General features: G+C 44.0%; 1 protein-coding gene across 1 annotated transcript in view; it reads left to right on the top strand.

Moving 5' to 3' along the window:
* The first annotated feature begins 6,310 nt into the window (after positions 1 to 6,310).
* ABHD12 (abhydrolase domain containing 12, lysophospholipase) overlaps positions 6,311 to 17,916 on the top strand; it is a 48,150-nt gene continuing 36,544 nt past the window's right edge. Inside the window, exon 1 of the mRNA XM_081560534.1 lies at positions 6,311 to 6,568. Within this exon, the coding sequence (XP_081416660.1) occupies positions 6,378 to 6,568 (191 nt within the window). The 5' untranslated portion in view covers positions 6,311 to 6,377. The remainder of the gene's footprint in view (positions 6,569 to 17,916) is intronic.

Genomic DNA, 17,916 nt, shown 5'->3' with positions numbered 1-17,916 from the left:
GATATTCCCATCTGAATGCAGAGTTCCAAAGAATTGCAAGGAGAGATAAGAAAGCCTTCCTCAGCGATCAATGCAAAGAAATAGAGGAAAACAACCAAACGGGAAAGACTAGAGATCTCTTCAAGAAAATTAGTGATACCAAGGGAACATTTCATGCAAAGATGGGCTCGATAAAGGACAGAAATGGTATGGACCTAACAGAAGCAGAAGATATTAAGAAGAGGTGGCAAGAATACAGAGAAGAACTCTTCAAAAAAGATCTTCACGACCCAGATTATCACGATGGTGTGATCAAGCACCTAGAGCCAGAAATCCTGGAATGTGAAGTCAAGTGGGCCTTAGAAAGCATCACTACGAACAAAGCTAGTGGAGGTGATGGAATTCCAGTTGAGCTATTTCAAATCCTCAAAGATGATGCTGTGAAAGTGCTGCACTCGATATGCCAGCAAATCTGGAAAACTCAGCAGTGGCCACAGGACTGGAAAAGGTCAGTTTTCATTCCAGTCCCAAAGAAAGGCAATGCCAAAGAATGCTCAAACTACCACACAATTGCACTCATCTCACACGCTAGTAAAGTAATGCTCAAAATTCTCCAAGCCAGGCTTCAGCAATACGTGAACCGTGAACTTGTAGATGTTCAAGCTGGTTTTAGAAAAGGCAGAGGAACCAGAGATCAAATTGCCAACATGCGCTGGATCATCAAAAAAGCAAGAGAGTTCCAGAAAAACATCTATTTCTGCTTTATTGACTATGCCAAAGCCTTTGACTGTGTGGATCACAATAAACTGTGGAAAATTCTGAAAGAGATGGGAATACCAGACCATCTGACCTGTCTCTTGAGAAACCTGTATGCAGGTCAGGAAGCAACAGTTAGAACTGGAAATGGAACAACAGATTGGTTCCAAATAGGAAAAGGAGTCCGTCAAGGCTGTATATTGTCACCCTGCTTATTTAACTTCTATGCAGAGTACATCATGAGAAACGCTGGGCTGGAAGAAACACAAGCTGGAATCAAGATTGCCGGGAAAAATATCAATAACCTCAGATATGCAGATGACACCACCCTTATGGCAGAAAGTGAAGAAGAACTAAAGAGCCTCTTGATGAAAGTGAAAGAGGAGAGTGAAAAAGTTGGCTTAAAGCTCAACGTTCAGAAAACTAAGATCATGGCATCTGGTCCCATCACTTCATGGGAAATAGATGGGGAAACAGTGGAAACAGTGTCAGACTTTATTTTTTTGGGCTCCAAAATCAGTGCAGATGGTGATTGCAGCCATGAAATTAAAAGACGCTTACTCCGTGGAAGGAAGGTTATGACCAACCTAGATAGCATATTTAAAAGCAGAGACATTACTTTGCCAACAAAGGTCTGTCTAGTCAAGGCTATGGTTTTTCCAGTGGTCATGTATGGATGTGAGAGTTGGACAGTGAAGAAAGCTGAGCACCGCAGAATTGATGCTTTTGAACTGTGGTGTTGGAGAAGACTCTTGAGAGTCCCTTGGACTGCAAGGAGATCCAACCAGTCCATCTTAAAGGAGATCAATCCTGGGTGTTCATTGGAAGTACTGATGTTGAAGCTGAAACTCCAATACTTGGGCCACCTCATGCGAAGAGTTGACTCATTGGAAAAGACCCTAATGATGGGAAGGATTGGGGGCAGGAGGAGAAGGGGACAACAGAGGATGAAATGGTTGGATGGCATCACCGACTCGATGGACATGGGTTTGGGTAAACTCCGGGAGTTGGTGATGGACAGGGAGGCCTCGTGTGCTGCGATTCATGGGGTTACAAAGAGTCTGGCATGACTGAGCGACTGAACTGAACTGAACTGAAAGAAAGTGAAAGTGAAGTCACTCAGTCCTGTTGGACTCTTTGCGACCCCATGGACTGTAGCCCACCAGGCTCCTCCATCCATGGGATTCTCCAGGCAAGAGTACTGGAGTGGGTTGCCATTTCCTTCTCCAGGGGATATTCCCAACCCAGGGATTGAACCCAGGTCTCCCACATTATAGGCAGATGCTTTACTGTCTGAGTCACCGGGGAAGTCATGTCTATGTAAATATCCCAACATTTCTTTTCTGGGTTTGAAACCAAAAGTTAAACCACTGTTGGCTAATGAAAAGCCTGTGAAAGAAGCACATAAACAGGCCAGTCGCGTTTTGTGGCTCAAGGCAAAGGCAAGTTGCTACATTCCAAATGTTATTACCATGGCCTTGCCACAGGCGATTTATTACAAAACATCTCACATACATATAACAATCTGCACACTGCATTTTCTTCTTTCAGAAAACTATTCTAGTTTTTGGCTGTATCTTGAGGCATGTGGGGATCTTAGTTCCCTGACCAGGGATTGAACCTTGGCCCCTGCAGTGGAAGCGCAGTCTTAACTTCTGAACCACCAGGGAAGTCCCCACCCTGTATTTTCATGCTTCTCTAAGGATTTCAGACGCTGACTTCATCCCCATCATCGACTCCACTCAAAGGTAGAAGAAGTGAATCAGAGACCCTGGAAAGAGTCCGACTCTTGCAGTGGGCTGTCATCAAGCTAGGAAGCCAGCCGCTTCATCCCGGGGTGTGGGAGGGGGCGGTCCTCCACCTGAGGGGGCGTGCAGAAAACACCAGCTCCCGGCCTATTTTACTGCACCTGCTGGCGACTGAAGCAGCCGCACACGCGTTCCTGTGGATTCACTGTCTCTGTGGGAACAGACAGGGGAGCCGGGTGCCCGAGAGAAACGCTGGTTCCTTCAGCTGCACAGATTTCATAGTCTCGTATTCATTCCTGTGATTTTGTCTATTCTGGATCTGAACATTTTTCCTTTTAACCTGATTTGGTCAAAAATGGTTTTAAAAGTAATAGAATCAATTGGGGAGGATTTGAGAGACTTGTCTAAAACACACGTCAGTAAATGAGAAACAGGAGATTTTAAATGATACAGAAGACATTTTCAAAATTTTGTGAATTCTATGTGTAAGTAGAAAATATCACGATGAGTCAGAAAGATGTAACGAAAGAAAAACTGCTGACGCAGCTTCCATTCTTGTTGGAAACTGACACTGAGGGTTTCCGGTATGCTTTCTGGGAGCCAGAAGATCCTGGGTCTCACTCCCTTGCCATCAGGGGAAAGTTTGTGTCCCTGGACTCAGTGGCTTCCCTCTGCAGCCCTGGAGTGAGGGACTGGTTGCCTGTGAGTGCTGAAGACATTTTGCTAACTGATTTCTGTACATTACATTGTTTTATCCTTACAGTAACCCTGTGAAAAAGTGAAACTTGTTTGTTTTACACATGGAAACACTGATGCTTAAAAAGGTAAAGTGGGCCTACAGCAGAGAAGGTGGCAGAGTTGAGATCTGAACCCACCATCTGAATCACCATGCTTCCTGTTTATTCCCTGGGCTGAAACTAGTAGGAATAACCAAAGGGACAGAACCAAACCGTTTCTCTATCTTGTGCTTTTTGAGGAGCAGTCTGGCCACGTCCATGTGGCCACACTGAATGGCGTCCATGAAGGGCATGAAGCCATACCTGTCTCTGAAGTCTGGTTCATACTGGCACATGGAGCCCAGACCCAAAGCAACAGCTGAGAACAGTCACCACTTCAAATCTGACGGCACTGCCTCTGGGTGCCCCAGGACTGTAATGTAAAGACCACCAGTATCTTTCCTTTGCCCTGTTGTTGTTCCTTCGCTCAGTCGTGTCCCACTCTTTGTGACCCCATGGACTGCAGCATGCCACGTTTCTCTGTTCCTCACCATCTCCTAGAGATTGCCCAAGTTCATGGCCATTCAGTCGGTGATGCTGTCCAACCATCTCATCCTCTGCTGCCCTCTTTTCCTTTTGCCTTCAGTCTTTCCCCAGAATCAGGGTCTTTTCCAATGAGTCGACTGTTCTCATCAGGTGGCCAAAGGATTGGAGCTTTGCCATAAACCTTTTCAATTATTTCAGACCCCAGGCCTGAGACTGACCTCTTTATCTGTGTGTTGGGGGAGGGAGGGGTAATAGTACCCGCCTCTGAGGGGTTGTCATGGTTCATTATTCCTTCAGCAAGTATTTATGAAGTGCCTATTCAGCACTGTTCTAGACACTGAAGATAAAGCAGCAGAGTCCTTGCTGTCAGAGTCTAAGATCTAGTGCAGGTAACAGCAAATACAGATATACTGATGACAAATACATTTGTGAAAAGTGTTAAGAAGAGTGTAAGTCAGGAAAGTTGAAAAGTGACAGTGAGAGGTCCTGAAGCTTTCAAGTCAGCATTCAGAGAAGGCAAAGACCTCGAGTAAATAGGAGTTAGTCATGTGGATTTGACAACTCATGTACATGTCACCCATATCCTGGGGGGCCCCTATAGCAGCATGGAGGCAGTGATGCTGGAGCTGGGTGAGCGGATGGCTGAGGCCAAGTCAGGTAGGGCCCTTGACCCATTTTGTGCTTTTCAGTTTTGTTTTCATTGAGGTAGGGAGCCACTGAAGTATTTTGAGCAAGTAAGTGACAGAACTGAATCTAGAATTTTTAAAAGAGCTTTGTGGCCACTGAATTAAGTAGACAGAAGTGAGGTAAGAGACCATTTAGGCTATTAAAATAATCCACCCGCCTCCAAAAGTAGGAAATTTCCTAGCGGTTCAGTGGTTAAGACTCCATGCTTCCACTGCAGGGGACACAGGTTTGATCCCTGGTCAGAGAACTAGGATCCTGTATACCATGTAGCCCAGCAAAAAATGAAAAAATAAATAATCCAAATGAGGTATGATGGCAATTTGGCCCATGGTGAAGGTGGTGAGAAGTGGTCTACGCTGGATAGATTTTGAAAGGAGAGCTGACCAGGCTTGGTAATAGACCTGCTGTGTCATGAGCAGGGAGGACTCAAGTAGGATCCCAAGGTTTTGGCCTGAGAACTGCAAGCATGGACTTAGCATCCTGGAGGTGGGGAAGGTTATGGATGGAGTTGGGGTGGGAGAAGAGCTGAGAGCTCAGCTTTGAACATAATTTTAAGTGCCTATAGGATATCAGAGTGGATGAGTGAGACAAGGAGCATGGGGTTCAAGGAAGAGGTGTGGACTGGAAATACAAGTGTAGGTGTCACTATTGTGGGGTGACACTGGTTAAGATCAGAGCCTGGAAAAGATTACTTGGAGTGTGATCCAAGAGTTGAGGACTCGATGGCCTAGGCCTGATACCATCAAGAAAGACTTGGTAACCCTTACTCTATTTTTCTAGTCCTCCCTTCCTAGCTTTTTTGTCTATTGATTGAAAAGAATTTAGTGAGTGATGGAGTAAAAATTGTTTTACACTTCAGTTTCTGGATTCCCAATCTATCAGTATATGCTTCTACATTATTTTAAAGAAATTACCAAAAGTATATTTGGACAAATACGAATGCTGGTTGTGATACTTAGTAATATGGTCAGTGAAATTCTTTTGCAGTTTCTAAGTGTCATTAGAAAGCCAATATAAGGTGCTTTTGAATTTCTAAAGACATTTCTAGTTAATTTAAAATCATCAGTTGCCAGTAGTTTTCACTAGCACAAAATTTGAAATTATAAGTTACTTAGTAACGAATAAGCAAATCTCTTGGTTGTAGCTCATTTGTACAAAAATAATGCCATATTAAAGAGAGCCAAGGTTGTAAAACCAATAGATAAAACTGCTTTCTTTTGTGTTTTTAGGATCCGTTGAATTGTTACTTACTTTGTATTTCACAACTGGGAATTTGTGAACCGATTCTTCCCTCATGACTAGTTCTAACTGCTTTATAAAAAATCTAATACTGGTTTTGTAGCAGCTCAGTTTTCATGTTTGGCCCGAAAGAAAAAAAATATATACATGTGTATTTCAAATTAAAAAACAAACCTACCTGATCGCATATTTTTTAAAGGCCTTGTGGGAAAATTTAATAGTTGTAAATCATTATTAGGACAGACTTATGATGTCACCTTTCTCTTTTCATTGTGTAAACCCTTAAAAGACCCTTTCGGGGGTTTCTACTGTTGAGGGAGTCAGAGAGCCTGGGATGGGAGCGAAGGGTCCGTTTCGGGCCGCTAAGCTGGGCGGGCACCCGGCAGCCCTGGCTCAGACCTAGCGCGACCTCTGCGCAGCGCAGCTCCGCCGCCCCTCCGTGGCGTCACGCCCGGACAGTGACGCCCTCCGCGGCGTCGTCTGCCCGTCTCTAAGATGGCTGCGGGAGCCAGGAGGGGGCGGGACTGGGGGGGCGGGGAGGGTTGGCGGCCTCCCGACTCTCATTGGCCAGCTCTGACCTGCTTGGGCGGGCCCGCCGGCCGGCACGGACGTCAAGGCGGCGGGCTCGCGGCAGCGGCTGCGGCGGCGGCGGCTCCCCTTGGCGGCGGCGGGCGGCGCGGGCGAGACTGGCCGTGCTGGCCACGGAATGAGGAAGCGGACCGAGCCTGTCGCCCTGGAGCATGAACGCCGCGCCGCCTCGGGCTCGCCCTCCGCCGGCCCGGCCGCCGCGGCGCTGGATGCCGACTGCCGCCTGAAGCAGAACCTGTGCCTGGCGGGCCCGGGGCCGGCCGAGCCGTGCTGCGCCGCGGACGCGGGCATGAAGCGGGCGCTGGGCAGGTGAGGGCGGCGGGGCGGCCGGGGCCCGTGCCCCTTCGGAGCTGCCCACCCTGCTCCGCGCCGGCCTCTCCGAGCCGGCCCATCCCTGAGTGCCTCCCCGAGCGGGCCTGCGGTGCCCCCCCGGCGCCCGGCTGGAGAGCGCCTCCAGACGAGGGTGGGGGGATCCCTGGATGCCCGGCGGGGTCGGGGAGCGCGCGCGGCGCGGACCCAGCGTCCCTCCCACGGGGTGGGCAGCTCACCGACGCCCTCGGGGCCCCTGGGGACGGTGGAGGGTCCGCAGTGTGCAGGCGCGGGGTGCGCCGCCTTCTCGGGGAGGCTGAGGGCTCGGCAGGGTGCGGGGTCGCGGGGCGCTGCACCCTCGAATGCAGAGGGCAGGCAGGGGGATGGCCGGCGATCGCGAGCCGCTGGCTTCTGGTGCGTGAAATTGTCCACCCTAGTCGACCCTTGGGAAGCGCTGTCCGGTCCGGAAGACCCCGAGATGTTTTCGGCCTCCGTTTGGGGAGATGAACGCGTTGACGTTGAATTCATCTCACAGTTGAGAGAGGAGGGTATTTCACGCCGGCTGCACTCTCCCCGTAGGCTGGTGTCTTTATTATCTGGCCGTTTGTGGAACTTGTCACTCGTGACAGTTTTGAAGTCTTGATGTTTCTTGGTAACTGAAAAAGTTAGTATGTAATGTTCTCAGATGTAGCAAGAGTCACTGCTTTTGAGGTCCCCTGGGATGCCCTTAATTGACACAGGCCTCTGCAGTGTAAAATATTTATCCAAAGAGCCCCTAAAAATGTTAACTTCATTGCCTAAAAGATCACGAGGTTAAACTATATACACATCTCAGTCAGTGGTTCCCCTTCCTGCTGGAAGTCCAGGGATCGACAGAATTTTTGTTTTTGTGTAAAATTGTCTAGCAACTGATCAGCATCTTTTGTGAAGATAATCTCTTTTGTGGAAAGGTTTATCTGCATTAAAAACTCACAGTTGGCTTTAATGCACTTTTATTAACAGATGTGACATAACATTTAGGTTGTAAGCTTTTCCTTTGAAGAAGACAAATTGTGATGCACAGTAATGTTTGGGGAAGCAGTGCTGGCCTGGTGTCTTCCTTGAAAGATCTACTGTATTAAAAGTGTCTGATTATTTTTATTTTTGAGTTGAAGACAAAGAGAGACATTCTAGTGGTGCCACTTCCTTTGGATAAGCAAAAGGCTGTTATGGGAATAAAAAGAAAAGCAGACAGCAGGAAGGCCAAATTTGTGAGTTACCCCATGGTTCCTTGCCTATTGCCTGAAATGCTCTCCTGGACCTTCTCCTCCTGAGTTTTCTCCTTCAGCCTGGTCTCTCTGCTCAGGTGTCACCTCTTCAGAGAGGCTTTCCCAGACTAGCACATCCAAAATAGCCGTTGGGCCCCCACCGGCCCCTTTCTGTTTATTTGTTTCTTCATCCCCCTTAATTGCCTGCACACTTGACCGGCTTTGTGCATAGTCTCCCACAGGAGAATGGAAGCCCTTTGAGAGCAGGGACATTGTTCTTGGGGCCTCTGTCTTCAGGGCCTGGCACATCATAGGTGGGAGAAAATATTTTGTTGAATGAATATCCAGAATAGATTCCTAGAAGTGGAATTGCTGAGCCAAGGGATGCATGCTTATGACTGAAAGGAAAGACCAAAGTGCCCTCCCAAGAACTTGTACGATTGGTACACCCTCCACTAGTGTCAATCACCTCCCCCAAATATTGAAGATTACCGGATATTTTGATCTTTTTCTACTTGGTTGCTGAAAATTGACATCTGATTTGTAACTTTAATTTGCTTTTCTTAGTGGTTAGGTGGCAGTTTTTGTATGTTTTTGTAAGCCTATTATACATCTTTGGGATTATTTACATCTTGAACTATCTTTGTTTGGGTCCCCCTGCACATTTCTTTTAACTTTCTATTATGCACATGTTCAACAGACAAAAGTAGAGGAGTCCGTATACTGAACCTCCATGAACTCGTCCCTTCATTTCAATAGTTTTCCATGTTTTGCCAGTCTTGAATCATCTCTCCCTCCTCTCCTCCATTTTTGACATGGTAGGGAGACTAGACTGTTCTAAAACAACTGATTTCGTCCATAAATATTTTCACAGTGTATCTTGAACAAATAAGGATTTTGAAATATATATAACCCCAATACTATTATTGAATTGTATCAAAACTAGCAATTTATTATTTGTAATTAATTTAATATATTTAGTATCCTGTGTGGGCTTCCCAGGTGGTACAGTGGTAAAGAATCTGCCTGCCAATGAAGGAAACAAAGAGATGTGGATGGAGAAGATCGCCTGGAGTAGGAAATGGCAACCCACTCCAGTATTCCTGCCTAGAAAAGTCCATGGACAAGAGGAGCCTGGCAAGCCACAGTCCATGGGGTTGCAAAGAGTCATACACAACTGAGCATGAGTCTACATATACATTTCCCTGTCTTAGAAGTGACTTTTTAAGTCAGTTTTTAAATCCTGTACATTTCTTAAGTGTATTCCTAGTTAATCTTTTGTTGTTATTTTCTTATATTATACATTGTTACTAGTTGTATTTATAATTCTGTATCTAGCAACTTACATAATCTTAGTTTCAAGTAGTTTTTGCAGTTTATTCCTGAATTTTCCAGGTATGCTATCATATCAGCTGCAAATATTAATAATAAGAATTCTGTTTTCTACTTTTTGTGTCTTTTGTTTCTGTTTTTGATTACATTGTATTTCCAGAACAAGGTTGAATAATAGGGGTGATACTGAGTATCCTTATCTTGTTCCTGACTTTAAGGAGAATTAGTTTAGTGTTTATGGCAAGATAGTTACTTTACTAGGGGGTGTGTTGCTGCTGTTTTGTCTTTAAGATCAAAAATGGTTGTTGAATTATATTAGATGCTGTTTTAGCATCTATGAAATTATCATATGAATTTTGTCTCTTGACCTGTTAATATGCTGAGTCGTAATAATAGATTTCATATTATTGAGTCATCATTTTATATTATTGAATCATCAATAATAGCACTTATTGTGTAGGTATATTCTATTTATTAATATTTTACTAGGAAGTTTTACACCGTTATTGGTATGACTAGTTTGTAATTTTCTTTTTTAATGCCATCTTTACCAAGTGATTTTAGAGTTTTTTATAGCTTTATTAAAAGTTTTGTCTTTCTCTTTATTAGCCAGTTTAAATGTTGTATTTTTGAAATGATCTTTTTCTTTAAGTTTTGGTAGAATTCACCTGTAAAACTTCCTGAGCATGGTGCTTTTTTAGAATATAGCACTTTTATAACTGTCATAGTTTCTTAGATTTGCACTCTCTTTCTGGGTTCAGTTGTGGTGATTTATATGTCTATAGAAAATCATCTGTTACATCTAGCTTTTCCTCTATACTTGGGGCTCTTCTTTAGTCTTGTTTCCTATTTTAGGTATTTATACACCCTCCCCTCTTTTTTCTTGCTCTAGCGCATGTGTGCACACAGAAAAATTTTGGATTTTCTCCTGAATAAAAAAATATTTTGTGTGTATTTTTCTGGGAGCCCAGGATGGTGCTGAGGCTGTGGAGAAGTGGAGAGAACGTGCTCTCTCTGAAGAGGGCAGCAGGGACTGCTTTCTTTTCCTGTGACTGCCCAGCAGGAATGTGGCTCCAGGGCACCCAGATTTTCCAGTCTTTCTTGAAGAGTAGCTGGGTGTGTGTCCGTGACCTCTTAAACTTTTTAAATGTTGGTGACAACTAATTTAGATAAAGACAACTACCTCGGAGGTAAAACAAGGTGTTTTTTTGTTTTTTTTTAATTGATGTATAGTTGGTTTGCAATGTGTTAGTTTTATATATATATATATATATATATATATATATGTTCTTTTTCAGATTCTTTTCCCTTCTAGGTTATTACAAAATATTGAGTGTAGCTCCCTTTGGGTTTGTTTTGGACTAAGTTGGACTAAAGGGTCATTTTGGAAGGCATCTGGCTTACAGGTCAGCCCTGCACTCTGTGAAAGGAGGGACTGGATACTGCTTTTGCTTTGCACATGTCTGGTATGAAGAGGCAAATGAGGGATTCTGTGGGCCTTTGATCTTCTCTTCTGTAATCCTGGAGTTCTTGGCACTATTCAGTAAAGGCATCAAGACTCAAAACAAGTGCTCAGTTGTGTCTGACTCTGTGATCCCATGGTCTGTAGCCTGCCAGGCTCCTCTGTCCATGGGATTCTCCAGGTAAGAATACTGGAGTGGGTTGCCATTTCCTCCTCCAGGAGAATCTTCCCAACCCAGGGATCAAAGCTCTGGCTCTTGTGTCTCCTGGATTAGCAGGTGGGTTCTTGACCACTAGTGCCATCTGGGAAGCCCAGTGAGATGTGTAAGTCTGTGTTTAAGTGAACTAGACTGTCCTCCCACTGCCAACTCGGAGGTCAAATCTGCCAGATAATCAAGATCGGTGGACTACCAGGGAGGTTTCATAGCTGATGACCTTTGTGTGTCAATACAGAAGAATGCAGGCATCACCCTTGGTTCCTCCTTGACCCAAAAGAAGGAACTTCATGCAGGGTTGCAGAAGGCTTTATCTTAACCCAGAAAGGCGGGTGGTTCACCTTCCTGAGGGTGAATATGGAGCTCACCAGACAAGCCTCTCTGCCTGGTATCTCTTTCTTTACATCTGGAGACAAGAGAGTGCTCTCAGAGCTAGCTTTTGTACTTAAAGTCTACTTTTCTCCACCCTCTTCTCCTCCCTCTCCCCAGAGTAGAGTCTGTTCCTGGACCATGACAAGCAGCCGGGGAGGCTATGTTATGGTGCTTCACGTGGGGCTCCCAGCTGAGTCCCTCTCTTCCCAGTTGTGGTTTATCTTAGCAGGGACACATTCTAGCCCTGGATCTCAGGACCCTGGAACTTGAGTCCTGTATCTCTGCTTGCTTCCCAGTTCCTTTCAGCCAGTGTGTACTCTCCCTTCTCAAGGGAGTGCCTGTCTTCTACAGTAATGTTGGGCATGGACTGCTCAAATGCAGGAGTTACTTTTTAGGTAGACTAAGAGCTCCAGAAGACACTTATCATAGAGGTAGTCTTGGAGAGAGGCTTAGATGGGTCATCGCCTCAGGGTTCTGCTGAGAGCAGTGGAGATGGGACACCTTTCCAGACGCAAGGTCTTCCTCCTGTTCCTCCCACTAGAGCACTTTTCCTTCCAAAATGCAGTTTACAGGGAAAATTTAACTGTAATACAGTCTTGAAAACTGACAGATTAAGTCAAATGCCTAACGTGATGCCACAGAACATGAGTGTCCACATGGAGAGTGGACAGGTGATTTGTTTCTTCCTGAACTGAGGGCCAGTGTCTAGAGTGTCAGGCTGCTGAATCAAGGCAAATTGGAAGTGGTCAAACAGGAGATGACGAGTGAACGTCGACATTCTAGGAATCAGCGAACTAAAAGGGACTGGAATGGGTGAATTTAACTCAGATGACCATTATATCTACTACTGTGGGCAGGAATTCCTTAGAAGAAATGGAGTAGCCATCATAGGCAACAAAAGAGTCCGAAATGCAGTACTTGGATGCAATCTCAAAAACGACAGAATGATCTCTGTTCCTTTCCAAGGCAAACCATTCAGTATCACAGTAATCCAAGTCTATGCCCCGACCAGTAACCCTGAAAAAGCTGAAGTTGAACGGTTCTATGAAGACCTACAAGACCTTTTAGAACTAACACTCAAAAAAGATGTCCTTTTCATTATAGGGGACTGGAATGCAAAAGTAGGAAGTCAAGAAACACCTGGAGTAACAGGCAAATTTGGCCTTGGAGTACAGAATGAAGCAGGGCAAAGGCTAATAGAGTTCTGCCAAGAGAACACACTGGTCATAGCAAACACCCTCGCCCAACAACACAAAAGAATACTCTACACATGAACATCAACAGATGGCCAATGCCAAAATCAGATTGATTATATTCTTTGCAGCCAAAGATGGAGAAGCTCTATACAGTCAGCAAAAACAAGACTGGGAACTGACTGTGGCTCAGATCATGAACTCCTTATTGCCAAATTCAGACTTAAATTGAAGAAAGTAGGGAAAACCAGTAGACCATTCAGATATGATCTAAATCAAATCCCTTAGGATTATACAGTGGAAGTGAGAAATAGATTTAAGGGACTAGATCTGATAGAGTGCCTGATGAACTATGGACAGAGGTTCGTGACATTGTACAGCAGACAGGGATCAAGACATCCCCAAGAAAAAGAAATACAGAAAAGCAAAATGGCTGTCTGAGGTGCCTTACAAATAGCTGTGAAAAGAAGAGAAGTGAAAAGCAAAGGAGAGAAGTAAAGATATACCCATTTGAATGCAGAGTTCCAAAGAATAGCAAGGAGAGACAAGAAAGCCTTCCTCGGTGATCAGTGCAAAGAAATAGAGGAAAATAATAGAATGGGAAAGACTAGAGATCACTTCAGTATAATTAGAGATACCAAGGGAACATCTCATGCAGGGATGGGCTCAATAAAGGACAGAAATGGTATGGACCTAACGGAAGCAGAAGATATTAAGAAGAGGTGGCAAGAATACACAGAACTGTACAAAAAAGATCTTCATGACCCAGATAGTCACGGTGGTGTGATCACTCACCTAGAGCCAGACATCCTGAAGTCAAGTGGGCCTTTGGGAGCATCACTACGAACAAAGCTAGTGGAGGTGAAGGAATTCCAGTTGAGCTATTTCAAGTCTTAAAAGACAATGAAAGTGCTGCATGCAATATGCCAGCAAATTTTGAAGACTCAGCAGTGGCCACAGGACTGGAAAAGGTCAGTTTTCATTCCAATCCCAAAGAAAGGTAATGCCAAAGAATGCTCAAACTACTGCACAATTGCACTCATCTCACACGCTAGTAATGTAATGCTTAAAATTCTCCAAGCCAGGCTTCAGCAATATGTGAACCGTGAACTTCCAGATGTTCAAGCTGGTTTTAGAAAAGGCAGAGGAACCAGAGATCAAATTGCCAACATCCATTACATCATCGAAAAAGTGAGAGAGTTCCAGAAAAACATCTACTTCTTCTTTATTGACTACTCCAAAGACTTTGACTATGTGGACCACAACAAACTGTGGAAAATTCTGAAAGAGATGAGAATACCAGACCATCTGACCTGCCTCCTGAGAAATCTGTATGCAGGTCAAGAAGCAACAGTTAGAACTGGACAAGGAACAACAGACTGGTTCCAAATTGGGAAAAGAGCATGTCAAGGCTGTGTATTGTCACCCTACTTATTTAACTTATATTCAGAGTACATCATGAGAAATGCTGGACTGGATGAAGCACAAGCTGGAATCAAGATTGCTGGGAGAAATATCAATATTTGCTTTATGTATTTAGTTGCTCCTATGTTGGATGTGTATTTGTTTACAATTGTTATATCTTATTGGATTGATTCCTTGGTCATTATATAATGTCCTTCTATGTCTCTTGTTATAGTCTGTTTGGAAATCTGTTTTGTCTGGTACACATATTGCTGCCCCAGCTCTCTTGTTTCTATTTGCATAGAATACCATTTTCCATTACGTCACTTTCCGTTTCTATGTTTTCAGATCTGAATTGAGTCTCTTGTAGTCAGCATATAGATAGGTTGTGTTTTTTATTTATCTGTTCAGCTGTTCTGTGTCTTTGGAGTACAGTATTTAATCAGTTTACTTTTAAAGTAATTATTGATAGGTATATTCTTATTGCCATGTTGTTAATTCTTGTCTGTTTGTTTTTATAGTTCTTATTTGTTCCTTCTTTTGCTCTTTTCCCCCATCTGATTTGATGATATATTTGGATTGCTTTCTCTTTGGGTGAGTGAGTGTGTGTGTGTGTGTGTGTGTGTGTGTGTGTGTGTGTGTGTTATAGGGTTTTCTTTTGATTTGTGGTTACCATGATGTTCATAACCATGATGTTCATGGGCTTTCCTGATAGCTTAGTTAGTAAAGAATCTGCCTGCAATGCCGGAGACCCTGGTTCAATTCCTGGGTCTGGAAGATCTGCTGGAGAAGGGATAGGCTCCCCATTCCAGTATTATTCTTGGGCTTCTCTTGTGGCTCAGCTGGTAAAGAATCCACCTGCAATGTGGGAGACCTGGGTTTGGTCCCTGTGTTGGGAAGATACCCTGGAGAAGGGAAAGGCTACCCACTCCAGTATTCTGACCTGGAGAATTCCTTGAACTGTATAGTCCATGGGGTCGCAAAGAGTCAGATACTACTGAGCAACTTTCACTTTCACTTTTCATGATGTTTATATGTAACAATTACACACACATAAATATATGTAATATGTATTAGTAATAATGTTATTATTTTAAGTTGATGATCTTTAAAGTTGAAATACACTCTAACAACCGTGTGTTTTTATTCCCTCACATTATTTAGTGTTTTTGATAGCATATTTTATGACTTTTTGTTTTGTATATGCCTTAACTACTTATTGTGGATATAGATGATTTTGCTGCTTTCGTCTTTTACTGTTCCTACTAGCTTTATAAGTGGTTGATGCAGTACTTTTACTGTGTGTTTGCCTTTACCAATGAGATTTTTCCTTTCATAATTTTCATATTTCTAGTTGTGAGGGTTTTTTTTTTCCCATTTTTAAAAATCCTGCTTAGAGAAGTCCCTTGAACATTTCTTGCAATGCCAGTGTCATGTTGCTGAATTCTTTTAGCTAGTGCTTATATGTAAAGTAAAATATTTTTGGCTACAGGTATATATTTTTTTTCCCTTTCATCGTTGAGTATATCATGTCACTTTGTTCTGATCTGTGAAATTTCTGCTGAAAAGTCAGCTTAGGGAGTTTTCTTGCACATAACTAATTGCTATTTTTCTTGCTACTTTTAAGATTCTTGATCTTTAATTTTGCTATTTCAATTGTAATTTGTCTTGGTTTAGACCTCTTTGGCAGGAGAGCATGGCAATCCACTCCAGTATTTTTGCTTAGAGAATCCCATGGACAGAGGAACCTGGCAGGGAGAAACCCAGGGAAGCTGAGGATCAAGTTTCATTCTCAATTTTTTTTGGATTTCTGACAGTGCAATTCCGAATGAGAATTTGGTGGAATGGAAAGAGGAGGGGCAGACTGAGAGTCCCAGGACATGAACTCATTCTCAGATGAGGCCTTACCTTGAGTAAATGAATTCATACTGTGAGCCTGGTTTCCATATCTCTAAAATAGGAGTGTTACCTATTTTACCTGCTTCATGGAGTAGTACTAAGATTTCAGCAAGGTTATAGAAGCATTATATATCATTATAGAGTGAGGGCTATACTGCTTTTTTCCTGTCCACTCCCTCCATCTGCTTTTTGTGTCTAAGAGAAGTTCACAAGAGACACCTATCTTGCATGTTAATCTGTTTCCCTAGTTTTTATGCTTTTTTGGGTAGATAATTGAATTACCTGTATTGTTGGTTGTGTTTTTATTTATTTTCGGCTGCTCTGGGTCTTCATTGCAGCACACTGGCAATGTCATTGTGGTGCAAGGGGTTAGTTGCCCTGTGGCATGTGGGATCTTAATTCCCTGACGTGATCGAACCTGCGTCCCTCTGTGTTGGAAGGCAGATTCTTAACCACAGGACCATCAGGGAAGTCCCACCTGTATTGTTAAGTCCTTATGTTTTTGGTTCGTATTGCTACAGGTTTCAGAACTTTCTCAGATATGTTTTTGCTATGAAACTAGCATTGGCGAGCAGGTAGTTTTTATTAATAGTTGGTAGGGTGGGTACTTTCTTGTTTAGAGACTTGTTCTGTCTTTTATTGACAGTTCTAGTGCTGAACAAATACTGCTTCTTGAGTATAAAGGGGGTCATAATAATTAAAATTTTTTTTTTTATTGTACCATGTAGTTTGCAGAATCTTAGTTCCCCAACCAGGGATTGAACTCAGTTGTTACCACTGGACTGCCAGGGAATCCCCTGTATTGACTTAAATGCTTACAGCTATCTCGCAAGATACTGTAATCCCCATTTCACAGATGAGGAAATCAAGGCACAGATAGTTAACGCATTATAGCTTTTCCAGGGTGACACACCCACTGGAGGCAGAGCTGGTGTGCTCCTGCCTCTATTAGGGCTGCAGCACAGCCTGACTGTTAGAACAAGGAAATGGCATGGGTTGAAAATATTGGGCAGATGTCAGTTGAGGGAAACTAATGGGTTAGCCAGGATGTTCCTTTCCTTTTCTGACCACATTAGTGACACAGTGAGTTGCTGAGGAGTGGGCTTCTAAGCTCACAGGCCTGCTGCAGAGCCTTCTCTCAGGTGGGCGTCACACTCTGGGACCTGCTGGTTGGTTTGGCACCCCCTCCTTGTGGAAGGTTTGGAGTGGCTGGCTAGGCCTGCCCACCCGCAGCAGGTGCCAGGGGAAGCCAGGAGCCTGGGGGCAATGTCCCCAGAGACAGCTTCATTGGCCCCTGTGGCTTTCTGGTGAGCCAGTGTTATCTGGGACTCCCACGTCATCAACACTGGGTACCTTGGCTGTTGGAGGTGGAGCATGTCCCGGGCAGCTGTAATGAGGTTAAGTAGGGGTTTTTGCAACGCCTGTGTGCACTCTTCTAATAAGAGTAAAGAGCACAGAAGTGCAAGGCTTCTCAGATAGGAAAACAAAAGTGAGAAGGCAGATTCATTTGCATCTAAAGATAGCCCTTTGTTAAAAAATTTACTTAGGGCTCCTTTAACGAGCGAGTGTTTCCAATGTGAAATTGTGAAGTAGCTCACTTTATCCGTTTGTGAGTGCTGTGCTCAGACTCATAGCTCTTCTACCCTGTGGGCACGTCCCTGCCGCTCCCTGAATTTCCAGTTCCAGGCCTTGCCCATCTGAAGTGGAGATGTGGTCCTGTGGTCTGTAGAAAGTGACATGTGATTCCAGGTAGAAGTGTTTCACAGCCAGTTCTTGGTTCTCCGTGCCTTCTTTCCTAACACTGTGGAGTTGATGATGTCATGAAGTGACAGTGCTTCCTAAGCAACAAGGACTAGCAGAAGCCGTTGCTGACCTGTGCTATACATGCAGCCAGAGCAGGAAGTGTGAGCTGTTGTTCATGCTGCTGGATTTGGGGGTGGTCGTTACTGCCGTGAGATGTAGCCTGTTCATGCTAATACAGTCCCTCCATTTTTGAAATCTTTTATTATATACAAGAAATATATTTAAAAATTTTAAAAATACTGAAGCATAAGTGGTAAATTCTCTACCCTTGTCTCCCCTGACATGAGCAGTTTCTCCCCCCATCATTGCCTGTCACCCCGGTGTGTGGGTGCATGGTCCCCTGTGTGGGAGGCAGAAGGTTAAGGTGCTGGGACCATAGCTTTCATTGATAAAAGCAACAAAAATTGGTTGTGAGATGTAGT

The sequence above is a fragment of the Giraffa tippelskirchi genome, chromosome 13, assembly GCF_054371585.1.
Source record: "Giraffa tippelskirchi isolate mGirTip1 chromosome 13, T2T-mGirTip1v1.2.pri, whole genome shotgun sequence".
Lineage (NCBI taxonomy): Eukaryota > Metazoa > Chordata > Mammalia > Artiodactyla > Giraffidae > Giraffa > Giraffa tippelskirchi.
This window is presented reverse-complemented; position numbering and strand designations above follow the sequence as displayed.